This window comes from Coturnix japonica, chromosome 12, assembly GCF_001577835.2.
Source record: "Coturnix japonica isolate 7356 chromosome 12, Coturnix japonica 2.1, whole genome shotgun sequence".
In the NCBI taxonomy this organism is placed as follows: domain Eukaryota; kingdom Metazoa; phylum Chordata; class Aves; order Galliformes; family Phasianidae; genus Coturnix; species Coturnix japonica.
In genome coordinates, this window is record NC_029527.1 from 16,757,617 (window position 1) to 16,779,029 (window position 21,413).

The 21,413-nt window shown below is 45.7% G+C and overlaps 1 protein-coding gene across 2 annotated transcripts; it reads left to right on the forward strand.

The window, feature by feature from the left end:
* Positions 1-55: 55 nt before the first annotated feature.
* LOC107319924 (von Hippel-Lindau disease tumor suppressor-like) lies at positions 56-16,743 on the forward strand. Of its 2 annotated transcripts, XM_015875291.2 has the most exons (13): positions 59-336; positions 4,268-4,447; positions 7,725-7,895; positions 8,572-8,684; positions 10,079-10,273; positions 10,702-10,766; positions 11,203-11,317; positions 12,042-12,151; positions 12,512-12,707; positions 13,416-13,478; positions 14,705-14,905; positions 15,062-15,581; positions 15,853-16,743. In XM_015875291.2, exons 1-13 carry the CDS (start codon positions 90-92, stop codon positions 15,969-15,971), a joined length of 2,295 nt encoding a protein of 764 aa, XP_015730777.2. In that variant the 5' UTR covers positions 59-89; the 3' UTR covers positions 15,972-16,743. The 2 variants fall into 2 exon arrangements, with proteins under 2 accessions (XP_032303127.1, XP_015730777.2); XM_032447236.1 differs by lacking the exons at positions 4,268-4,447; positions 7,725-7,895; positions 8,572-8,684; ... (7 more) ...; positions 15,062-15,581; positions 15,853-16,743 and adding exons at positions 464-574; positions 852-1,699 and having other exon boundaries at positions 56-336.
* The last annotated feature ends 4,670 nt before the right edge of the window (positions 16,744-21,413 follow it).

A 21,413-nucleotide genomic window follows, 5' to 3' on the forward strand; every position in this document is an offset into this window, starting at 1 on the left:
TTCGTGTTCTGGGCAGCCGCTGCTCCGAGCGCATCCCGTGACGTCACCGTGCCCCCGCGTTACGTCAGCGCCGCCGTGGCTCGTTGCGCATGCGTGTCGCCCTGCCGTCTTCTGCGCATGCGCGGTTGGGCGGCGCCCGGCCTCGCGCAGTGATGTCGCCGCCGGGCCGCGCCGCGCCGGGCCTGCGCTCCGCCAACACGCGCGAGCTGTCCGAGGTCGTGTTCAACAACCGCAGCCCGCGAGCCGTGCTGCCCATCTGGGTGGACTTCGAGGGCCGGCCGCGGTACTACCCCGTGCTGCGGCCGCGCACCGGGCGGGTCATGCACAGCTACCGCGGTGAGCGGCGGGGAGCGGGCAGGGGGCGGTTACGGAGCGGACGTGGAGCGGGCAGGGGGCGGTGAGGGGGCGCGGTGCCGCGCGGTGCTGCCGTGAGTGTCCACGCTGTGAGCGCCGCTCCCCGCAGGACACCTGTGGCTGTTCCGTGACGCGGGCTCGCACGACGGGCTGCTCGTCAACCGGCAGGAGCTGTTCGTGGCCGCTCCTGACGTCAGCAACGCCGACATCACGCTGCCAGGTGCGGGGCGCTGCGGGGCGGGCGGGGCGCGTTCACCGCCGGACACAACGCGCAGCTGATGCTGGCGGCCGCGTCCGATAATAACGCTTTGTAGCTGAGAATCCGCTCTACGCACCGGTGTTACCGTGACCGCCTGTCCGGTGTAGCTCCCGTGCAGACAGATGGCACGCTTTACTTTCCGGGCGCCCCTCGTAGGCTCCGTAACGCTGCCGGGCTGTCTGTGTTGTGCCGGTTCCCAGCCGCCCGCTGCCCTCGTGCCCGCTCTGTCTCCCCGCAGTGTTCACGCTGAAGGAGCGCTGCCTGCAGGTGGTGCGCAGCCTGGTCCGCCCCGGGGACTATCGGAAGCTGGACATCGTGCGCTCGCTGTACGAGGAGCTGGAGGACCACCCCGACATCAAGAAGGACCTGCAGCGGCTGTCCATGGAGAGGAGCGAAATGCTGCAGGAGGAAACCCTCGACTGAAAGGATGTGTGTTCTGAGCCACACACATAGCAAAGCACTGGGTTTAGGAGGGGCCGTCAGTTGACGTGTGCTGGGAGCTAATGTCGGCACTGAAGTTCTGGAACACACTCAGTCACACTGTAGAACATCTGCTGTGCTGGCAGCTCAGCTTCCAAAGACAAACAGTGTGCAGGAGTGCGCTGCTCTGTGAGGGCTCTGCTCCTGCTCTCATGCACTACTGAGCAGTGACCCTGATGGCCTGGCACATACAGGACCCAGAGGAGTTTGCTTTGGACTATTTCAGAACATTCCATGGTCACACAAATGGGGTTGTCTGCCTGGAGGAAATGCACGTGGCTCAGCTCCCTGTGTTAGAAAATGACACCAAGGGTTCACTTAATCCAGACTCTAAAATCGGTGGCAAAGCAGCACCAGGTTTGCTTGAATAATTCGGTTTTGGTGGAAATTCGCTCTCTCACATGCTGGATTTATGTTTGAATTACAAAGTGTGGGGTGTGCTCACGTGAGAGCTTCCACAGTTGCCTTCTGAGGGCTTGGCCCAAAACTTCTGTGCTGGCGGAAAGACGACTAAGCATTTCTGTGTTAGCCTATGTGTTCATAAACCCTCACTGCAGCAACTCAGGCTGACAAATTTTTACACAGAACATGCCTTGAATGCCTTAATTTGTCCTTCATTACTGAATTCTTGCTTTATCTCTAGGTGAGGGCACCTTTTCAGCCATATGAACTGCATCTTGGTTTTGGGACCCCTTTCTGCTCTGTACCTCTGTGCCCACACCCTCAGCTCCCATACTGGTTTACCAAGGGAGCGTTCCCAGAAGGTGGGTGCTCTGAGCCTCATTTTCTTGTCCCAGGGATTGGCCTTGGGGAGCATGGTTGGTCTTGGTCTGCCCAGGCTGCTGGTGCCCCCAGAGCCACAGAAGCTGCCCCAGCTGCAGGCCTGGCTCCCCCAGGCAGAGTTGTGCTTTTCAGCAGGCCAGCTGCACAGAGAGAAATCATAGAATGGCCTGGGTTGCAAAGGCCCACAGTGCTCACCCAGTTCCAACCCCCTGCTGTGTGCAACCAACCAGCAGACCAGGCTGCCCAGAGCCACATCCAGCCTGGCCTTGAATGCCTGCAGGGATGGGGCATCCACAGCCTCCTTGGGCAACCTGTTNTAATCATAGAATGGCCTGGGTTAAAAAGGACCTCAATGACCATTCACGATTCATGATTGCTGTGTGCAGGGTCACCAACCAGCAGCCCAGGCTGCCCAGAGCCACATCCAGCCTGGCCTTGAATGCCTGCAGGGATGGGGCATCCACAGCCTCCTTGGGCAACCTGTTCCAGTGCGCCACCACCCTCTGGGTGAAAAACTTCCTCCTATTATCCAACCTGATCCTCTCCTGTCTCAGTTTAAAAGCTTTCCCCCTTGTCCTGCCACTATCCACCCTTGTAAACAGATGTGCCTCCTGTTTATATGCTTCCTAGAAATAAGAAAGGTTCTTCACCTACATGTTCCCCCATACCTCAAATACACAGATGTGTGTCTGTGTGTCTCTGTGCATAACTCAAAGCAATGTTGGTTTTAGCAGATATGTGAACTGCTCCCCAGGCTGCAGAGCAGCAGGTTGCTAACAGATAGCAGCAGGCTGTTCTGCAGTGTGAGGTTCTGAAGTAGGCAACGTCTGCCCTTCTTGTGGACTTTTTTCTTTCTTAAATGTTTGTGTATGAACTGATTTTTGTTCCTCATAAAAATGTAAATCCGTGTTAACTCTTTGAGTCTCGTGCTGTCTGATGATTTTGCAGTGGTTGCAACTGCACACGCGTTTGTGTTTCTGCAGTGGCATTCAGGTGGATGCTGCGGGATTGAGCTCACATCGGATTCGCGGCGCTGTTGCTGTGAGAGCCGCCAGGAGCAGTAATGGGGCAGGCAGGACAGAACCGAACGTCACACCGAGTGCTGCTGCGGGGCGCTGAGCAGAGCTGCAGCGGCAGGAGTCGGGACGCGGGCAGCACAGCTCGTGTGGCACTGCTTGAAATGAGGGCTGCTGTGCGGGATTATTTGTGCCTCGGTTTGAAGAAGTGATTTTCAGTTCCCACGTGAAACCTCTCACTACATGCAGTAGTCAAACCAAAGCGAAGTCACCAAAGCAGATAGGTGCGTTTCTAAACGGCGGTGAACCCGTCGCGGATCTTTATTCACCCTCCTCGTGGTGAACGGCTCCGAAGGTCCCGGTTCTGCTCTGTTGCCGGTGCGGGGAGCAGCCCGGCTGCCTCGGGGCAGGTCTGGCTGTGCGGGCAGGTGCGGCTGGCAGGGCAGCTGTCGCTACGGCCTCAATAGCGACGCGGAGCGTTCCTTACAGTGAGGTTCTTTAAACAGCGCGCTGTGGATTAGTTTAGTTGACCTTTCGGCCGCGGCCATCAGCGCCGGTTTCAGCGCTTCCTGGCGGGGCGTGAAGCGGACACGTCCGTGGCACCGCAAGGTCGGCGATTTCCGAGCCCGTCACGCAGCCGCCCCCGCCGCGGGGATCCGCCCCGCCCCGCAGGAAGCCGCGCCCCCGCGGCAGGAGGAAGCGCGGGGTGCCCCTCCCGCCCGGCCTGCCCGCAGCCGGCGCTCCGTGGGGCCGCGGGTCGGGGCGCCGCGAGGAGATGGCGCCGCCGTCGCCGTACGTGCACAGCATGCCGGCATGGGTGCTGGAGGACTTCTGCCAGAAGATGGACTGCCTCAGCGACAGCGACTGGATGCGCTTCGGTGAGCGCGGCTCCCCGCTCCCCCAGCCGCTCCCCCCCCGCTCTCCGCTCCCCTCCTCGTCTCGGTCCCCGCCGTGTCCGCTCCACGCGCTCACGCCGAGGTTCCCCTTCGCTCTGCCCGGCGCCGATAACGCGAGCCGCCCCGCCGCCCGCGCGGCCCCTTCCGTCCAGCGGCTGCCGTCCGGGAACGGAACCGGAGCCGAGCGGGGCGCAGCGCGGAGCTGAGGGCGACGAGTCGCTGAGCAGCCTGAGGGGTTCTGCGTTGGACTCCACGTAACTAACTTTTACTGTGTTTCTTTCCCCTTAACATCTGAATGAATAACAATAATCCCCGCTATCAGGAGCTGGATTTTCTCCACATCCACACGGCTAACGTGTGGCAGTCCCTGCTTTTAAAACGGTGTGAACGGAAAGAGCCGCTGTGTGTTTGCATCACGCCGTGCTTTCCCTGCCCTCGCTCTCTCCCCATTGCTAACCGAGCCGTCCCATCTCCCGCAGCCTCCTACGTGATCACTGACCAGACGGAGCTGCGGAAGATCAAATGCATGGAGAAGACCGGGATCAGCATCACCCGCGAGCTGATGTGGTGGTGGGGTGTGAGGCTGGCGACCGTGCGGCAGCTGCTGGACCTGCTGCAGGCGCTGCAGCTCTACCGGGCGGCTCAGGTCATCCTGGACTGTGAGTAGCGCCTGTGAACAGCTGGGCTCAGTGCCGGGCCATCCCCGTGTTCATTGCGCAGGCTGACGAAGTCTTTGCTCAGAACCCTGTGCTCACATTGTGCAGTCTCTGCTGATCCTTATTTTCTGCTCATGGTGGGAAGGGGCAGCTGGTGTAGACGAGGGGCCACTGTTCTGCTTCGTCATCCCACCTCATAGTGTCTCGTAGGTGCTTCAGGAGCTGCCAGAATGAGGCAGTGCTGTGCACGAAGGATGGCTCTGAAACGCTGCTTTGTTTTACCATGGAGCTGAGTTGTGAATGTGTGAATTTCTCATACATTCCTGTTCCCCACCAAAATGTTGCCATTATACATTAAATGCCAACAAACTCAGGGCAGAGGAACCTATAGCAGCTTTGCTTGTGCAGCTGCTTTCCTGCACCATGAGAACGTTCCCATAGGAGTGCTTGGTTCATTGTTCTCACCTCTGTCCCATTTGCTGTATTTCAGTTATTTTCTGAGCTGGATGCTGACGCTCTGAAAATGCTGTATCCAATCAAGGCAAACCATCGCCCTGTAGAAGTCGCAGTACTTTTAAATATAAATCTCATTGTTTCTCTTTTGAAGCCAATGTTTAACCGGCAGCCATCCATGTTCATAAAGCAGAGGTACCTCAGCTCAGCTCTGTTGTGGAGCTGTGAAACCCTGGACAATACGTTCATTTTCCTGTGCTGGGCTGCCCTGGCAAGTTGACAGTGGCCTATACTCCCCTCTTCATGTATTCCCACCCAAACCCACTTATTAGGAAGGTGGTGTTTGTGTGACTTTTGCCTATTCTCCACAGGCAGTTGTTAGAAAGAAAAATTAGATTTGTGCGGCTCAAAATGATGGGAGAAGTGCAATGCAGGTGCATGTGGAACTGGGCAAAGCTGACAAGTGTGTAGTGACAGGAGGGGGGAGGCGTATGGGGCACTGCCTGCACAGCCAGGGAGGAGGAGGCCACTGTGGGCCACGTCCTGCTGTGAGCCACCCGTGGGCAGGGCTGGCAGCACACGCAGCTGGCACTGACAGGCGCTGCTCATGGAAATTCCCACCATGTGTCACAGTTTGCCTGCCGCTGCAATTCTTTATATAGCACAGCTGGGTTTTTCGTGGGTTCCTGGTGTTAGTGTGACCTAGGAACTTCATTTTAGGGTAGAAAAAAAAAAAACCAAAACTTTAAGGGATTATTCTGAATTTCTGTCTATTCAAAAGGGATATTCAGGGTGCAATAGCACTTCTTCCAGCAGAACCCCTCTGGCTGAACTCAGTCGCTCCACTCAGGAGATGTTAACAATTCTTTGTCCTCACTCCTCAACTGAGTGGACAGAGCTACAGAATAGTGAATTTTCATCTGTAATGAGAATGGTAGTGAGCTGGTTGTGAACCGTGGCCCTGAGGGTCCAGCCTGAGTGGACGGGATTGAAAACAACGTGTATTACTTACACTGAAGAAACTGGATCTAGAGATCTCCAACACAATAAGCCTCCTCGATAATGCTAATTTTACAGATGCTTTGGAGTAGCCAGTGGCCTCCACGCTGCAGTAACTTTGTTCTGTGCCCATTGTGTATCTCACACAGTCCACAGGGAGTTCCTGGGCACTGCTGTGGACATGCTGCAGCCAGCCACACCTCCAGCTATCGCTGCTCCTGCCTGGACCGAGCGCTCTTGGTCCCGCCTTTGTTTGCAGCCAGCTCACCTTGGGGTGTTCCTTAATTCGGTGCGTTCAGTGACTTTCTGTAATTCCACTCTGCGTGTTGTGGCTTCATCAGAAAAAATCTGCACTCACCTTCTGAGAAAAATAAACCACCCCTTTGTTTCTGGTTTCCATTGTGACAGGAGGATCTGGGAAATCAAAGCATTCCGTGCAGGGCGGTGCAAGGAGCTGGAAGTGGGTTTGGTTTTCAGTTCTGTTGGGCACTTCAAAAAGCCGCTGTTCTGATTTCTGACAACTATTGTGTCACCGTAACACTGTTCAGACTGACTTACAACTCTCAGACAGGACACCAGGTGACTGTTTAACTGGCAGTTACTTGCAGGCACATCTATAAGAACAGACTTTTTCCTGTGTTCATTCTTCGGTGTCAGTGTGACCTGTTTGACTGATGTGCAGGAAGTTGCAAAATTCTTAAAAAACCATGAGAAATAGGTTGAAAGAGGGAAGTGATCCAAGTTGTAGAGGCTTCTAAGTTAAAGTACCAGCAGGGAAGGTCAGCAATTGCAGAATGCAGGGAATGCCAGTAGGAACGGAAGGCCAGCAGACTGCTTGAAATTCAGTGATTTCCCAAACCTTTGACGGTTGTGATCTCATGGCATTCTGCTGCTTTAACAAAGAAACAGCTGATTTTTCTGGAGCATCAGTTCGACGTTATTTCGTTCAAACCTGCATTCATATGTGACACTGCAGAACAATCCCACAAACTCCAGAAGGAAGTCAAATGGAAAAGCTTGCCCTACACAGACATGCCCTTGTCTGTGGTCCAAGCTGCAGTGCACCGGGAGTTGTCATGCCTTGCCTTCTGAGCTTCACTTCTGCTGAAAGTGGTTTATGAGGAGCACAGACTAAATGAAAACTCTGGCTTCCTTCTGGCTTCAGATACCCCCAATGCTTTCTTTGTGCACAAAGAAGAATACAAAGCTATTGTCTGATTTCAGATGCAGAGTGCTGTGGCTTTTACTGAAGGTGACAAGCTGATACAACAGCTCAACAAAAAAAGCTCGTATTGGTACTTGTGCTTATTTTCTTTCATATCAAAGGATTGATTTATATTTTTATGTCAATGTTACATATATTGCTGACAAAAGATTCCAGATAGAAAATAAGAGTACAGAATTATAACCAGGAAAATGTGGTTAGTAGGCACTACAAAGTTCTTGTGTCATCTCTGGTGCACACTCAGCATTTCCAGGCTCCTCCTCCCCCTCGTTTTCCCCTCTAACAGACCTGAATTCAGCAGCTTTGTTGGGGGTTTTTGACAGCTCTGTGTAGTGGAGCATCTTTGTGTTTTTTTATTTGCAGTTTGTTCCTGTCCCAGCTGTGCCCTATTCTGATTTTAATATTTTCTTGCAAGATGTATGTGCTCTTCAAGTCTGAATTTAAATACCAGTAATACTGAAACAATTGAACAATGAACACTAGAAATGCTTTACAGTTGTTTTAATGTATAGTCCATTTTCCCAACAGGGATTACTTTCTGATAACTGATTAGTCAGGCTTCCTTATGCATGGTACTCACATTAATTTTGATCTCCTTTGCAGGGATATCACCCTCTAGCATTATCACTTCTGAAAAAGAAGAGCTGGTAGAGCCACCTAAACAGGAGAACGTATCTTTAACTCCCACAGAAAACAAACACAAAGAGAGAGAAAATGAGATAAGTTTGCTGCCATCACCAGAGCCTTCACAGCCAGGAATATCACCAGCATGTAGTAAGTAAAATAATAGAGTCTGATTTTCTGTAACAATGAAATGACCATATAGACAAGAATGCTTTACCCTGACTTTCACTGTGGTATAAATGAGTGCATTCCTGTTCAAGATGGTCCTAAATGAATATTTGCCTTTCACCTAGCACTGCAGTCTCCCAAGCTGTTAGTTCCTAGCTTGATCATGCAGCCACCTGTTCTTCCTTTCTGTGCCTCTCCTGGCTTTCAGAGGTGCTGTGGGATCTCAGGAGTACTTCTCCCAAGTCTGTGTGAGCACCAGCTCCATGCTAACACTAGATCTGTCGTTCACCGCACGCCCTCAGTCCCTCTCTCCATACAGCATGAGTCTGGGCCAGAGGAGAGCTGTGCATCAGCAAGTGGCTCTGCTGGGAGAGGGAGCAGAACCACTGTGTGCTGAGGACAGCATGTGAGCAGCAGTGCAGGCAAAGGCTCTGGAAGCTCCATGTCCCTGAGCCAGGGCTGGAATGATCTTCACAGTCGTCCCACAGAGAGGAACCAAGACAATAGCTCCATGTCTTTATATGGCATTTCATGTTTTGACAGCCTGTCATAGGTTATACATGGTTAGGCATTTCAGCAAAACATCTTGGATGCTCACAATGAGTCAGTGGCAGTAATGTCACGAAAAAGAGGTGTATTATCAGTGCTGCTAATTCAGTTTCAGATGCTGTTTCTGAAGGAACCTTGTATTCACTTCCTTCTCCACCACCTCCCCCAAGAGACCTTTTGAAATCCTTACAGTCAAATCCTTCCGTCTCATCAAGTGTGAAGGTAAATCCCTTTAATTCTTACTGATTATAACAATGAAAATTTGCTTTGTGATGGCATGCTGTGTTTTTCAATTAAAGTTTACTTCTCAACTTTATGTTTAGACTGAATGTCTAAATACTTAAATTTTGCTTCAATTTTTTTTTCCTTTTATTTTCTTTTTTTGCTAATGAGAAATCAGTGAGGGATTATATTTAACAGTACTACGTAGCTCAGCATGGCTAATGTGCCCAAATACCAATTAATTTAATTAATTATTTGAAGGAATTTCCAGTATAGATTTTGCAGCAGACTCCAACATTTCTAATGGGATCATAGAACAGTATGACAGTACTACAGTAGGAGTATAAACGACTGACTAGGTGCAATGTCACGCTTTTAGTTTAAATTTAAAATGTGGCTCCTGCTGAAAACTGGGCTATTGTCAATCTGAGGTTGGGAGCCTTATCTGGTTGAAAACTGTAAATCTCCAAGGATGAAGATCTGCCATCCCTCTGAGCCCCATCCCCAGGCTCAGCCATCCTGCTGGGAGCAGTTTTTTTCATGCTCCTGGTGATTTCAACATAGTTTTCTGTTATTCCTCACTATAGCTCTCTTATCTGCAAGACCATCTAGATGGAACCATTCTGTACTTTTCCAGAGTGTGTTTCCCAGGTCAATGTGTGCACATCCTAGTTCTGCATTAACCTCTTTTTTCCTTTTATGTTATTTTTTTTTCTAAAGAAGATTGTGCTTTAAGACTTGTCCAGGATGATGTGGTTCAGGAGTGACAGCAATAGGAGAAGATTGCTACAAAGAACACAGTAGTTTCAGAATTCCTGGGGGGGAGTTAAGGTTTTGTTTTCTTAGGTCTGGAGTAAATAAGGGTTGTGAAAGCTGTATGATTATGTGTAGGCTGCAGTGGAATTGTAATAACAAGTGGCATTAGGACTTGTCTGACTGTGAGCAACTATTTTGCAACCACTTCAGAAGTAGCTGTGCAATTCTTAGGGGAAAATAAAAACATTATAGCATGAGAGCCACTCCTTTCTGATACAGTACCATGATACATGCCTCAGGCATAGAGATAAATGGGTTTAGTGGCTTAAATTGATGTCACTTCAAATACACATAAGGACTTTTAAAGAAAACTAACTCTGTTGTTTGGGAAAGATGGAAACATAGATTAGCTGTTTTCAGGTGTCTTCTACCGTGAAAAATATTTCTATCAGCAAGACAAATCAACGCAGGTATTACAAAGGGAAAGCATACCGAGCGATTGCACAGTGCCTTTCACAATTTCTTTCAACAATCACAACTCTCATTTAGCTCATGGAAAAGAAATGTGAAGCTTGAAAGAGATGGAGAAAGCATACAAATGTTTACGAGATTAACTTCTTTCTTCTCGCAATGTGTAGCCCTGCAGCTCTTCTACTCCTCAGCAGGAGACGATGACTGATCTCCCCAGTGGGAGTCTTTTGTGGACCCAGAAAGAAGTTACTAATGCCACAGATGGGTTCAGTAGCAAGAGTAAAATTTGTGAAGGCACTTTTGCAGATGTCTACCAAGGTCAGAGGCACAACATGGTGTATGTCATCAAAAGACTGAAAGAGGCAAGTGCTCCACTTCTTTTTCTTTGAAGGAGGTATTTTATTAGAATCTCTTAAATAGTTTTCATTTAATATTCTGTGGGCAGAGAACAAGATCTGCTATAAAAAAGGAGAAGTACAAGAGAAATAACATTAGTAAACCTAGATGCAGGAAACACATATGTGAGGTTTTACTCACATGGCAAGTTCAATTCATTGTATTTGTCAGAGTAGCCTGGAAGTAGCTGCCTGCGGGGATAATAGGATCAGAGATCTCTTCACATCACTTTTTGTTTGAATTTATAGTTGTTGTCTATGACACAAAATGGTCATCAGTGTAAACAGCCTGTTTGCTAACATTGTCATCTAGAGAGTAATAGGCCTGTACGAGTGCAGCACCTTAATCATTACTGTTGAGATTCTATTGCATGTTTTCTTTTTCTTTCTTTCAGACTGAGTGCACAAGTCCAAATTCCACCCAGAGATTTTTTCATACAGAAGTACAGATTTGCTTTCGGTGAGTGGTTGCCTTTCAAAGGCAGTCTGTGTACCCTGCATGCACTGTGTTCCCAGGCTGTTCAGTCAGTCACACTGATGCACGTATCCCCCAGGCACCAGCCTGTGATGGGGACTGGGATGGTGCCCTGGGAAGCAGCATACCTGCCTGCCAGAGTTGTGCTGTTCCCTGCAAAGCACACACAGCCCCTTGCCACTCCTGGACATGGTGAAGGCTTTGTATCCCTTCTGGCTGCTCAAAAGTGTCATGCTGTAGCCTTGTCTCTCCTCTGCTGCTAGTGTAGCCTTCTGTGAACCCACTTAGGGCCATTCTATGTTTGTGGCTACAGGACAAAATGTAATTCCGAACTGTCTTGAATGTAGGGATTTATTCCAGCCTTAGAATGCATTTTCCTGCATTGCTCTCATTTAATTTGTAAATCATTGTTGATCTGCAGGTGTTGTCATGTCAACATTTTGCAGCTGCTGGGATTCACAGTAGAATCTGAGTTGCACTGTCTGATATATCCATACCTGCCTAATGGATCACTGCAGAACAAACTTCAGCATCAAGTAAGCAGATAACCTGAGTCCATTATTTATCTGTGACTACAAGTCACATTACTGTATGAAAAGCAGTGAGATCTCATAATTCTAAGAAACAGACCAAAAGAGCCCAGCTAAGTTCTTTGTAGGTATTATGCTCTTTTTCAGTTTTACTACAGCAAAGCAGATTGGGTCAATAAAAAGCTTCTGCTTTGTAACCTTCAGATTTTTCAAATAATAACTAATCTGCAGAACATATCAGTCTGTATCATAATATTTCATTGGAGCTGGGAATGTGGTTCTCATCATTTTCATTCACCTTCTGCAATGTTTTAGAAGGGCTTAAGAGAGAACAGTTTGAGATGTTCACACGTATTGAAAGAGCATTTGCAGAGATCATATGGCAGAAGGAGCAGAAAAGCAATCCATCACAACCAGTACAGTGCCTCTGCAATGGCATATAATTGATGCTTTGAATAAGCATGAGCTTTGCTTTGTCCTTATCTCACTGTTGTCACGAGGCAAAACACGCAGCGCGGTGCACAAGAATAAGATCCTTCCTGGGCCTAGAAATCACAAACTCCGCGTTGGACAAAACTTTTGATGTAGGCCAGCTGGCATTTTGCTTGTGATTGCAGTGAGACCAAAACAGTCTTTAGAATGAAAATGTTCTGCTGCTGTATAGTTTCCATTGTTAAAAGATAAAATGACCTTTTTTTTTTTTTTTTTTTTTCCTATTACTTCCTTGCAGGATGATTCTGCTCCACTGGCGTGGGAGACACGGATTAGCATTGCTGTGGGACTCATCCGAGCTGTGGAGTATTTACACAATTTTGGAATTTTTCATGGGAATATCAAGAGGTGAGAGGGGTTTGGCATTACCCGTGCACTCACAAAGTCCAGGATTTCTTCAACAGAAGCAACTGAAAGCTTTTATAGTGTTGATATTCATTTGCAGTGTTGTTCTGCTATCTCTTGTTATGTAGGATCTTCACCTGATCACGTTTAACTTGTCTCTCCTTTATAAATGATGGAAGTATATTCTTCTTTAGTAATGTTTGGAGTATTTTTAAGCCCTCTCTCCCTTCCTCTCTGTCTAATCTTTCACTGTTACACAGCTGGCCAAAAGCTGGAATTTCTCTCCCCCTGGACTTTGAAAAGTGCAGATTTTCTCATCAAGTGAAAGTAATGACTCTGAGCAGTGTTGTTTGTCTCTCACAGCTCTAATGTCTTGTTGGATGAAAACTTCACACCGAAGCTTGGGCATTCAGGTCTGCGACTGTTCTCTGCTGATAAAAAGTCCGAATGTACTATGATGAAAACCAAAGTCCTGCAAGCTTCTCTTACTTATCTGCCAGAAGATTTTGTCAGACACGGGCAGTTAACAGAAAAAATCGACGTGTTTGGCTGTGGTGTGGTAAGTTGACTTTTCCATCTGTGGTTTTTGATGTTTGTAGACAGGAAAATGGATGTATGAGCACATTCCCCACATAGTTGTTTGTTGCTGCAATTTAATTTCCAACTGATAACTATATAACAAGCTGAGATTCTGTTTTCTAATTATCTTAATGTTCTGAATCTACTTCAGCTTGTGGCAAAGTAATGTGAGTCTTATGAACAACAAAATGACAAGATGTTGCAACAAATGTGTTACTGTTAGTAGTTTGAGAAAGATCAGCAGAAAGTTTTCTGTCAGGCTCTCACAATTATTCTGGATTGGAAACACCCGCCACTACAGACGTCATCTGTCAGCTTGGAAGTTCAGCTGAGATGAGAGTTCAAAATGTCACTTGTCTCAAAAGTTTCCATTGTAACAGGAAGTTACTCTGTTTGGTGTCATTTCTGACACAGATTTATATTGACTGTCCTCTCTTTGAACCTCATTTGTTTTTTATATTATCTGTGGTACCTAACTAAAAAATTCTGGACTGAGCTCTGGGGTTAGATCTAAAGTGTCATAAATAGCACCCAAATTTGGCATTATTACACTGTGTGAAGTGTTAGAGTAAAAATAAAATCTAAAATGCCCTGGCAGTTCAGTAGTTCAATATTTCTTTACATACAGACATTTAAAAACAGAGTTTATTGTGAACAAATTGGTTTATCTGTCAAATAAACTTTCTAGGTCTTAGCAGAGATACTGACAGGGATGAAGGCACTGGATGAAGGAAGGAGCCCTATTTATCTGGTAAGGAAAAGCAGAAATAATGAACACTGGCATGAGTGAATGAGGTTGCTGTCATGAGGTGAATGTACATTTTATAGAAATGCTGTTATTTGCAGTTTGCTTTACACATCCTAAAGAAGAGATTTTTTAGAAATTATATTGTGGTTCCACTAACATCAGTGGTTTATCACCTTTAGTCACAAGCAGAGTATACATTCCCATTTCACACAGCAGACTCACGAGCACTGGCCTTGCTTATCTTAACAGATGCTGCAGCATAGCCAGTTTTAAGCACATTCTCATTTTCAGACTTTGTGCTGAAATGCTGCTGCAGGCTTTTTTATGTACCAAGAAGATGTGTTATGAGTCAGACTGAGTGAGGAATCTGGGTAGGCTCTACCTGCAGTTGCTCATTACCATGTTTATCAGTATTACATTGGTGTCTGGAATTTGTATCCTGGCCAATTTGTCCAGGCTGTCATTAGAACTACACAAACTACTTTCATGAGCAGCCAGAACTGTCCAGGCTCACTGAATTCCATTAACACCATCTTCATCAAAACAGACTCCACCTATAATCTTTCTGTGCAATGCACTCCTTCTGGTTTGCCACGCTGCTGAAACCCTGAAGAGGAAGATGGTGGTTTTCATGCATATAATTTCCAAACAGTTCAGCAACGTCCAAATAGTGTGCCCCGGTGGCGCAGTGGTAGGAATGCCAACACTGGAGGCCCGTGTTCGAATCCACCCTGTGGCGCAAGTGGTAGAAGTGCCGCTCTGCTACACATGAGGCTCGAATCCCGGGGGTTGGACTCAGTGATCTCTAAGGTCCCTTCCAACCCACACGAGACTGTGATACTGTGTGATACTGTGAAATAGCTTCAGGAAACAAACAGTCCTGGGTTTCTGATTTCTTTTAATAAGTATTTGAAAATATTGAAAATGCTATGTACAGCATTGATGATTTTTCATTCCTTTAGGTGGGTATAAGCATAGAGCAGCTGGGTTTGCTTCAGGCACTTTGACATCAGACACGCACAAAGAAAATCTTTGGCCATTTCTCTACTGTGAAAGCAGCATTTCTATGACTTGTACAAAGGGAAATCAGCTTTTAGATCAGTAAACCAGCCGTTAAGGAGCAGTAATAACAAGTACATGGGGGGGGACTTCTGTTCTCAGTGATTTAGATGGAATTAAACATTGGTATCAATTTTGTCTTCGCTAATGTACCTTTCTCCTTTGAATAGAAAGATATGATTGCTGATGAAATCCAAATAGCAAAAGAAGCCTCACATTCCAAAGTCAAGAATTTGGAAAAGCTGGCTGCCAAGGAAATCTGCTGTAAATACCTGGACAAGAAAGCAGGACATTTGCTGGAAGAGGCTGCTGTTCATTTTGCCTCAGCCGTCTGCCTTTGTCTGAGGAAGAAGAATGCTAACATAGCAGAGGTAATATTTGAACAATTTGACCAAGAACTTAGCCTTCATGATAGCAAGGCCTAAAGATACAGCATTTGCACCCCAGCATTTTTGGACTGTTGATAGTGTGTGTAAGAAGGGGTATAGGGATTATTCTGCATTCACAGATCTTCTTGTTAAAAACAGGTGCTGGAAATTATGGAAACAGCTGAAAATAAATTGAGAGAGCACTACATCTGTGGAGGCAGCACTTCTGGGTTTTCTATGAATACTCCAGAAGAAACTGATGATGAGACAACCAACCTCAGCATGGACACCCCTTCTGCAGGGCAGAACAAGGAGGACAGTGCCCAGCCGATACTCCTGGCAAGTGCTGCTCAGTGCACACCTTCAGTAGCAGCTGTGTCACCTGACACTTACTGCGAACAGACGTCACGGGTCCCTTGTGAATCAGATGAATCGACGAGTTTCATCTGGAACCCCGATGAAGAAAAATCTACAGATGAGCTATTCAGCAACAACTGCAACAATTCAGAAAACATTGCGAGCTCTGACTGCAGGATAAAGGAGAAAACAAAAGCAAATGTGCTCCGGGAAAGAAACGTAGTGTGCGTCAGAAGCGATGACAACTTGGAAATGGCTGCTACTGCACAAAGCACATCCCAACCAAAAGATGCAGAGCTGGACTCCACATGTTCATCCCAAGGTAAATGTCAATAAGTCTGAAGCTGTGGGTGCAGAATGTTCCATGTGTGATGGTTTGGGTGTTTTGGCAGAAGCATCCATGCTTCTCTTCTAACCCAAGTGTTTACAGCAGTTTGGGCTCTTACTCCTTGCTCTATGACTTATAGCAATAAATCTACGGAATGGTCTGTTTCTTTTCTAAACCAGATTTTTAATTTTAAAATCCTTGTTTGTGCCTTAGACACGATGCTTTTGGTTTTTTTCCTCAGTATTTGGAATTTTTTGTTTTTCAGCATTAGCCAGAGAGGCATCCTGGAATATAAAAATAAATGACCAAAAAAAGAAGCTAATGGAAAATATTCTGCTGTACGAAGAAGACAAATTAAGCAGTTCTGAACTTTTTGATTCTTAAACTGGATGGATTTATAAGCTCTGACCAATTTATAAGAAGAAATCATGACTGATTCTTTATTAGAAAGATGGTAAACCTCTGCTGTGAGGCCGAGTAGCAGATGTGGATCAGAAACGTTACCCTTCTCTGAAGAAAACAAAAGTGGTGGCACTGAGAAGAAATGGGAAATATCTTTCCTAAAACAGGCAGAGGCACGGTGCAGAAATGCCTTCTTTCTTCTCCTCTGCACTGTAAACAGATTTAAGGTCCTTTTCTTGTGTACTTCCAAAAGTATCTGCAGATAACGTGCCTTATTAAAATACCCCAGTCCTAGAATCACAAAGCAAACATCAATCCACAATTGGCTGCAATACCTTTTATTGTCATTGCACTGTATATGAGGAAATAAATCTCTGAAGAGATTGGAGAAGGTTTCAGTTTCCAAATGATCTATTTCATATACACTTCATCAGACAGTTGAAATTCGATAGGTTGTATTTATTTTGGCAATGGGTAGAACAGTCAAAGAAGAGCCAGATGGGCCTGCTCATGTAGCTGTGCTCCTCACTAAGCCAGCTGTTTTATTCTTACCTTTGTTCCGTGTTAATCTTAAACGTATTCTGAGGTATGGAGCCTTACCAGATGTTTATTAAGTGTAATGTAACATAGCTAATATTCTGCATAGTCTTGCAATAATGGTATTCTTCCTTTGGCTATTCAATATAATACATTTTAATCTCAACCTGTCAAATTTACACTTTATTAATAAACTTGAGCATAAAAAACAACAAAAGCCCTGTCTTTATATCCAGCTTTTTCGTGACTTGTAGCACAGAAAATTGCCTTACTCCAGCTCTCTGAAGAGCTGCCAGTTCTCCGGTACCGGCGGCCCCTGAGCGGCGCATCCCGGCACAGCTCAATAAGCACCGCTCGCACTTCGCGCGCTGCCCCGCCTCACGGCCTCCTCCCGGGCTGCTGCCCGGCCCTCCGCATCGCTCCCCGCTCGGTTTGTCCCGTACCTCCGCTGTTCTGCAGCCCGGCTCACCGCTCGGTGTAGCGGCCGCGGTCCCACAGCTCGCCCGACTCCAGAGCCGGCCGTGCCGCCGCTCCCCGCCCCGTCCGTGCGGCGCATCGCTGAGGCACCGAGTGACGCGGCGGGTTCCCTCTTCCCGCCGTTCCCGGAGCGAGTTTAGCCAATCGGAGCCGGGAGCGGTTCCGGGCCGCCCAATGGGCGCAGCGGCCCGCCCGAAGGTCCCGCCCACTGTGCCGTTACCTCAGTGCCGTGGTTCTCCTCAGTTGGGAGGCTGATAGGGAAGCACTTTGTTACGATAGAATTGCTGACTTTTTTGCAGCAAGTTTGCGTTTGTTGTTGGCCAACTCACTGCTCAGAGTGAGACTTTACGAAGTCACTTTGAACAGCTGTAGGATCTGGTGCTTGTGTTTTACTCTAGGCAGTAGCACAGCGCATCAGACCTCCTTTAGCCGTGCGTTACTGGGCTCTGCTGCCCTCCTGAGGTCGATGTTATATTTGCAAGATAGAAAACATTCAGATCATCGGGAAAAAGTTAGTAATGTTTTGCTCTCTTTTTTGGGTCAGCCATCAGGCATGTGCGTGACTTATGGAGCTGTTCAGCAAACGCTGGTAAGATCTGTACCTGGGGATCTGTTATATAATGGGCAGAAAAAACATGACACTATTTCTTCTTTTTCTGATACCAAAATGTTATGACTATTCAAATTGGTGCTAAGGATTCTAAGGATATTTGTTTTCTAGTTGTCTTGGAAATACTTACTCCCTTTTAATTAGTTTCCCCCTTTGCCTGTACATCTTGTTTGATTCCTGGTGGTATAATACAAGGTACTGCTGTGATATCAAAGGAGTCAGTTCACCTGGGTGATAAATTCTGTATCAGGAAAAGAGAATGTGTCTAAGACCTGAGCCTTGTATCTGTATTTATCTTTATCACGTTAGCGGATCCCAGGGTACTTTATAAAATATCTTCAGGCATTGGCCAGAAAATCTTCAAGGATTCACACATTTCTACATGGGCATTTGGAAGTGTGTAATTGCTTACGCACAGAAAAGAACGTGTGTCACAGTGGAGCACAGTGGTGTTTGCACTTGTAGCATTAAACTAAACCTTGTTTTTCTGATATCTAGCATTAGGATGGATATAATTCTGAATCCAAGTTAGTTAACTGGAAAATCGATTTTATTTTAACTTGAAGAGATATTGGATGGTTTCCTTGATAATATCCATGTTAACACATCCCTTGAGAATTAAACAAATCTGGTGTTTGAAAGTTGATTCCATGTGCATGTAGTTTGCACTGTTCATTATGTGAACGATCTAGTCTGAGATACTCATAAAAAAAAAGAAATGGTTGCAGTTTCAGCATAAGCTTTATTCTCTGTCACGGGTGTCTGTAGAAGTATAAGATGAAGTTTCCATCAGTTTCACAAAGGATTCATATAGCTTTCAAATACATCATTCAAAATAAACACAGTAGATAATAAGGAAGGAAATAAGATAAGCCTACACGTCAGCCTGCGATTCGCATTGCCGTTTGAAGTTTTGCTTGCAGATTCTTGTCTTTTTCTTTGAGCAAACTACTCAAGTTCACATCCTCCCTTCTTAGAGATGTAGACTCAGTCATAGTTTCATTTTAAAGTAAAACTTAAATCAGACCATCTAGTGCTGTGTTGTCCTTCAGCTTGCTTCAGTTTTTTGTCTGAGTTTCTAAAAAGGCAAAAGATAGGCAGGTTATTTTGAAAAACTTCATATTTTTTTCTGAAAATCCCATTTTGCCAGTCTGTCCGTAAGTGCCTAAAGCACCCAAATGAAGATAGATAAAGCTTTCACATGGTTGTATTCTGTTGGGGAATGCATGCATAAAACTGTCTTATTTCTGTAATGGCCATAGAAACAGCCTTACAAAAGGAATTCAGATTGTAGAGAGAAGAGATTGGAACAATTCTTGAGATCCTGAAAAGCTGGGTGAAAGAAGAAGCCTGAGGTGACTGGAATGCCTGATGGTTGAAGCCTGACAAAACCCATAAAAGATTTGGAAAGGACAGCTTAATGTAGTTGAGTACAAATAAAAGTGAAGGGCTGTAAAAGTAAAAACACAACAAAAAAGAAACAACAGTTTGTGGTGGGAGTTACTACTTAGAACTTCACTTGTGAGTCATGTAAAACAATCTTGTTTACTCTTCTGTGATTCTCTGACGTTAAGCCAGCGCTTCCTGAACATCAGGTATTTCAGTTGCTCTCTTAGTGGCAGCTTAGTTACTTAGGCCAGTCATTTCTGAAATGCTGTTCTGATTGATTCACATGACAAATGGGCAGACAACATTCCATGGGGTGTTTTTTGCTTTTTGTTTCAAGTTTCTGCTTTTATGGCTTATTTGAAAATACCTTTAGCATTCTCTTTGAGAATGTCCTGTAGCATCTTCTCCAGGGCTTGTCCATATTCTTGATACTCTGTTTCTGTTATCTTGACACCAATTTCAAAAGGAACATTAAACTGTAAAAGCATTAAAGCAGTTTAACAGATGATTTTTGGACAAGGCACTAGAGGTTAATTTAGTTCATAGGAGTGACAATAAACAAGAGGTAGAAAAACGTGATCCATTTGTTTAATAGTGCTGAGACATGGCATGACCATCTGATAAACAGCACATGGCTACTGCACTGAACTGCACGATAAACTGGAGGAGAGAGAACTACAAGGAACTTGTATTATTAGTTAGTTCCAAAATGTAAGTGAATCCTTAACAGGAGATCATAGAATCATAGAATTACCCAGGTTGAAAAAGACCTTGAAGATCATCAAGTCCAACCACAGCCTAACCATAGTACCCTAACTCTAACAACCCTCTGCTAAATCATATCCCTGAGCACCACATCCAAACGACTCTTAAACACATCCAGGGATGGCAATTCAACCACCTCCCTGGGAAGAATCACGATCTGCCTTTGTGCAGACACTTTTAAGTTACTTCATGCTATCAACACTGGCAGTTTTCATGTCTTTCTTGGTGCCCTTCAGGTTAGATGACTGTGGCTTTCATTGGTACACCTCCTGTGGCAGAAATTGTATTCCTACTCCAACAAAATAATTTGAACTTGTACGTGAGCAAGAGTGAAAAATACCCACCTTGATATCAACACTGTTATTGTCATCTTCTCCCTCTGTTTCATCTGTATCCCAAAAGCTTTCTGTGCCACGGCGATGTAATCTTGCTGCTGGTTTTCTTGTATTTTTTTGTTGCTAGAAAGCAAGCAAATTAGCATCTGTGTAAAATTCCTGTAATCAAAGTGGTCTGTAGCAGGGAAAATAGAACTCATAATTAACGCAGATGTAGTAAATTAGTTAGAACCACTGCTGCTTCTTCTTTTGAAGTTATGATTACTTAAAGCTATTGATGGCTTCTTTTAAAGTTATGTGGATGTGTGGGTATAAAATAACTGCACTACTATTATGCATTCACTTTATCAGCAGTTTGTTTAAGGGTTCATTATGGAACAGCCACCTCCCAATTCATTTTCAAAGTGCAACTTATTTAAACAGCTGCTTTGCATTTGTTTGGGGTTTTTTATTCAGTTGGTTGGTTTGCTTCTAAGATTAGTAGTTTCATTTCCTCATGTGAATTATCTGTTACAGTAATTCTCTGGAATCCCTCCTACCTCTTCCAGAAATATTTTTTTTCAAAACCTCTAAGCACTGTAAAGAATTTGGCTTTAAGGAATTATAGAGGAAGACCATTTCAAAAAAGCATTATGCTGAATTTTTACCTGTATGTTTTTATATGCAGGGCTTAAAAAACTAGAGCCAGCCAGTGCAGTTTCTGTCTCGAGGATGCTGAGAAGGAGAATTCCTAGCAGAGTAACTCTGAGAAACATGATTGTCTTCGTTAGGTGGTGCTCCAAACTGAAAACACAGAGTAAACATTAAACATATTTTCTATCTCTGTATTTCGTTGAATCCTAAGCCAGTGAAAATGTTTCTCCTGATTTGAATGATATGCAGTTGTTTCTAAAAACGGATACAGACAGAAAGCACAATTGTTGCATGCAAAAATGCAATAATATACCCTGTCAAAAGAGATTCTTACTTACTGTGTTTTCTTCTATAACTGAGATGTAATGACTGGAGCAGACTGGTTAGCTGAGAGGAATTGCAGAGGAAAACTGGCGAAAGCTTGGAAGGGCTCTGAAACTTCACCAGGTTATCTCTGTCACTTCACCAAACTGCTGCTTTCTGAAGCACCCTATATAGAGAGTGGGGTATTTGTTCTGTGCTGTGATATTTCTGGGAATGCAGTCTGACGTGCGTTTAGATTCCTTGGAAACATGGTGTGCTTGTAAGATAAGAGCTGACAAAAACGTGAAAACCGCATACATCTGTTGCTGAGTTCCTGTCTACGCATAATGAAGTTGTGCAGGGAATCGTGTGTTT

Coding starts and splice junctions, on each gene's coding strand:
- LOC107319924 (XM_015875291.2), top strand. CDS start 90: ATGCGTGTCGCCCTGCCGTCTTCTGCGCATGCGCGGTTGGGCGGCGCC. Junction 11,318..12,041: donor AGAACAAACTTCAGCATCAA/GTAAGCAGATAA, acceptor ACTTCCTTGCAG/GATGATTCTGCTCCACTGGC. Junction 14,906..15,061: donor AGAATGCTAACATAGCAGAG/GTAATATTTGAA, acceptor TGTTAAAAACAG/GTGCTGGAAATTATGGAAAC.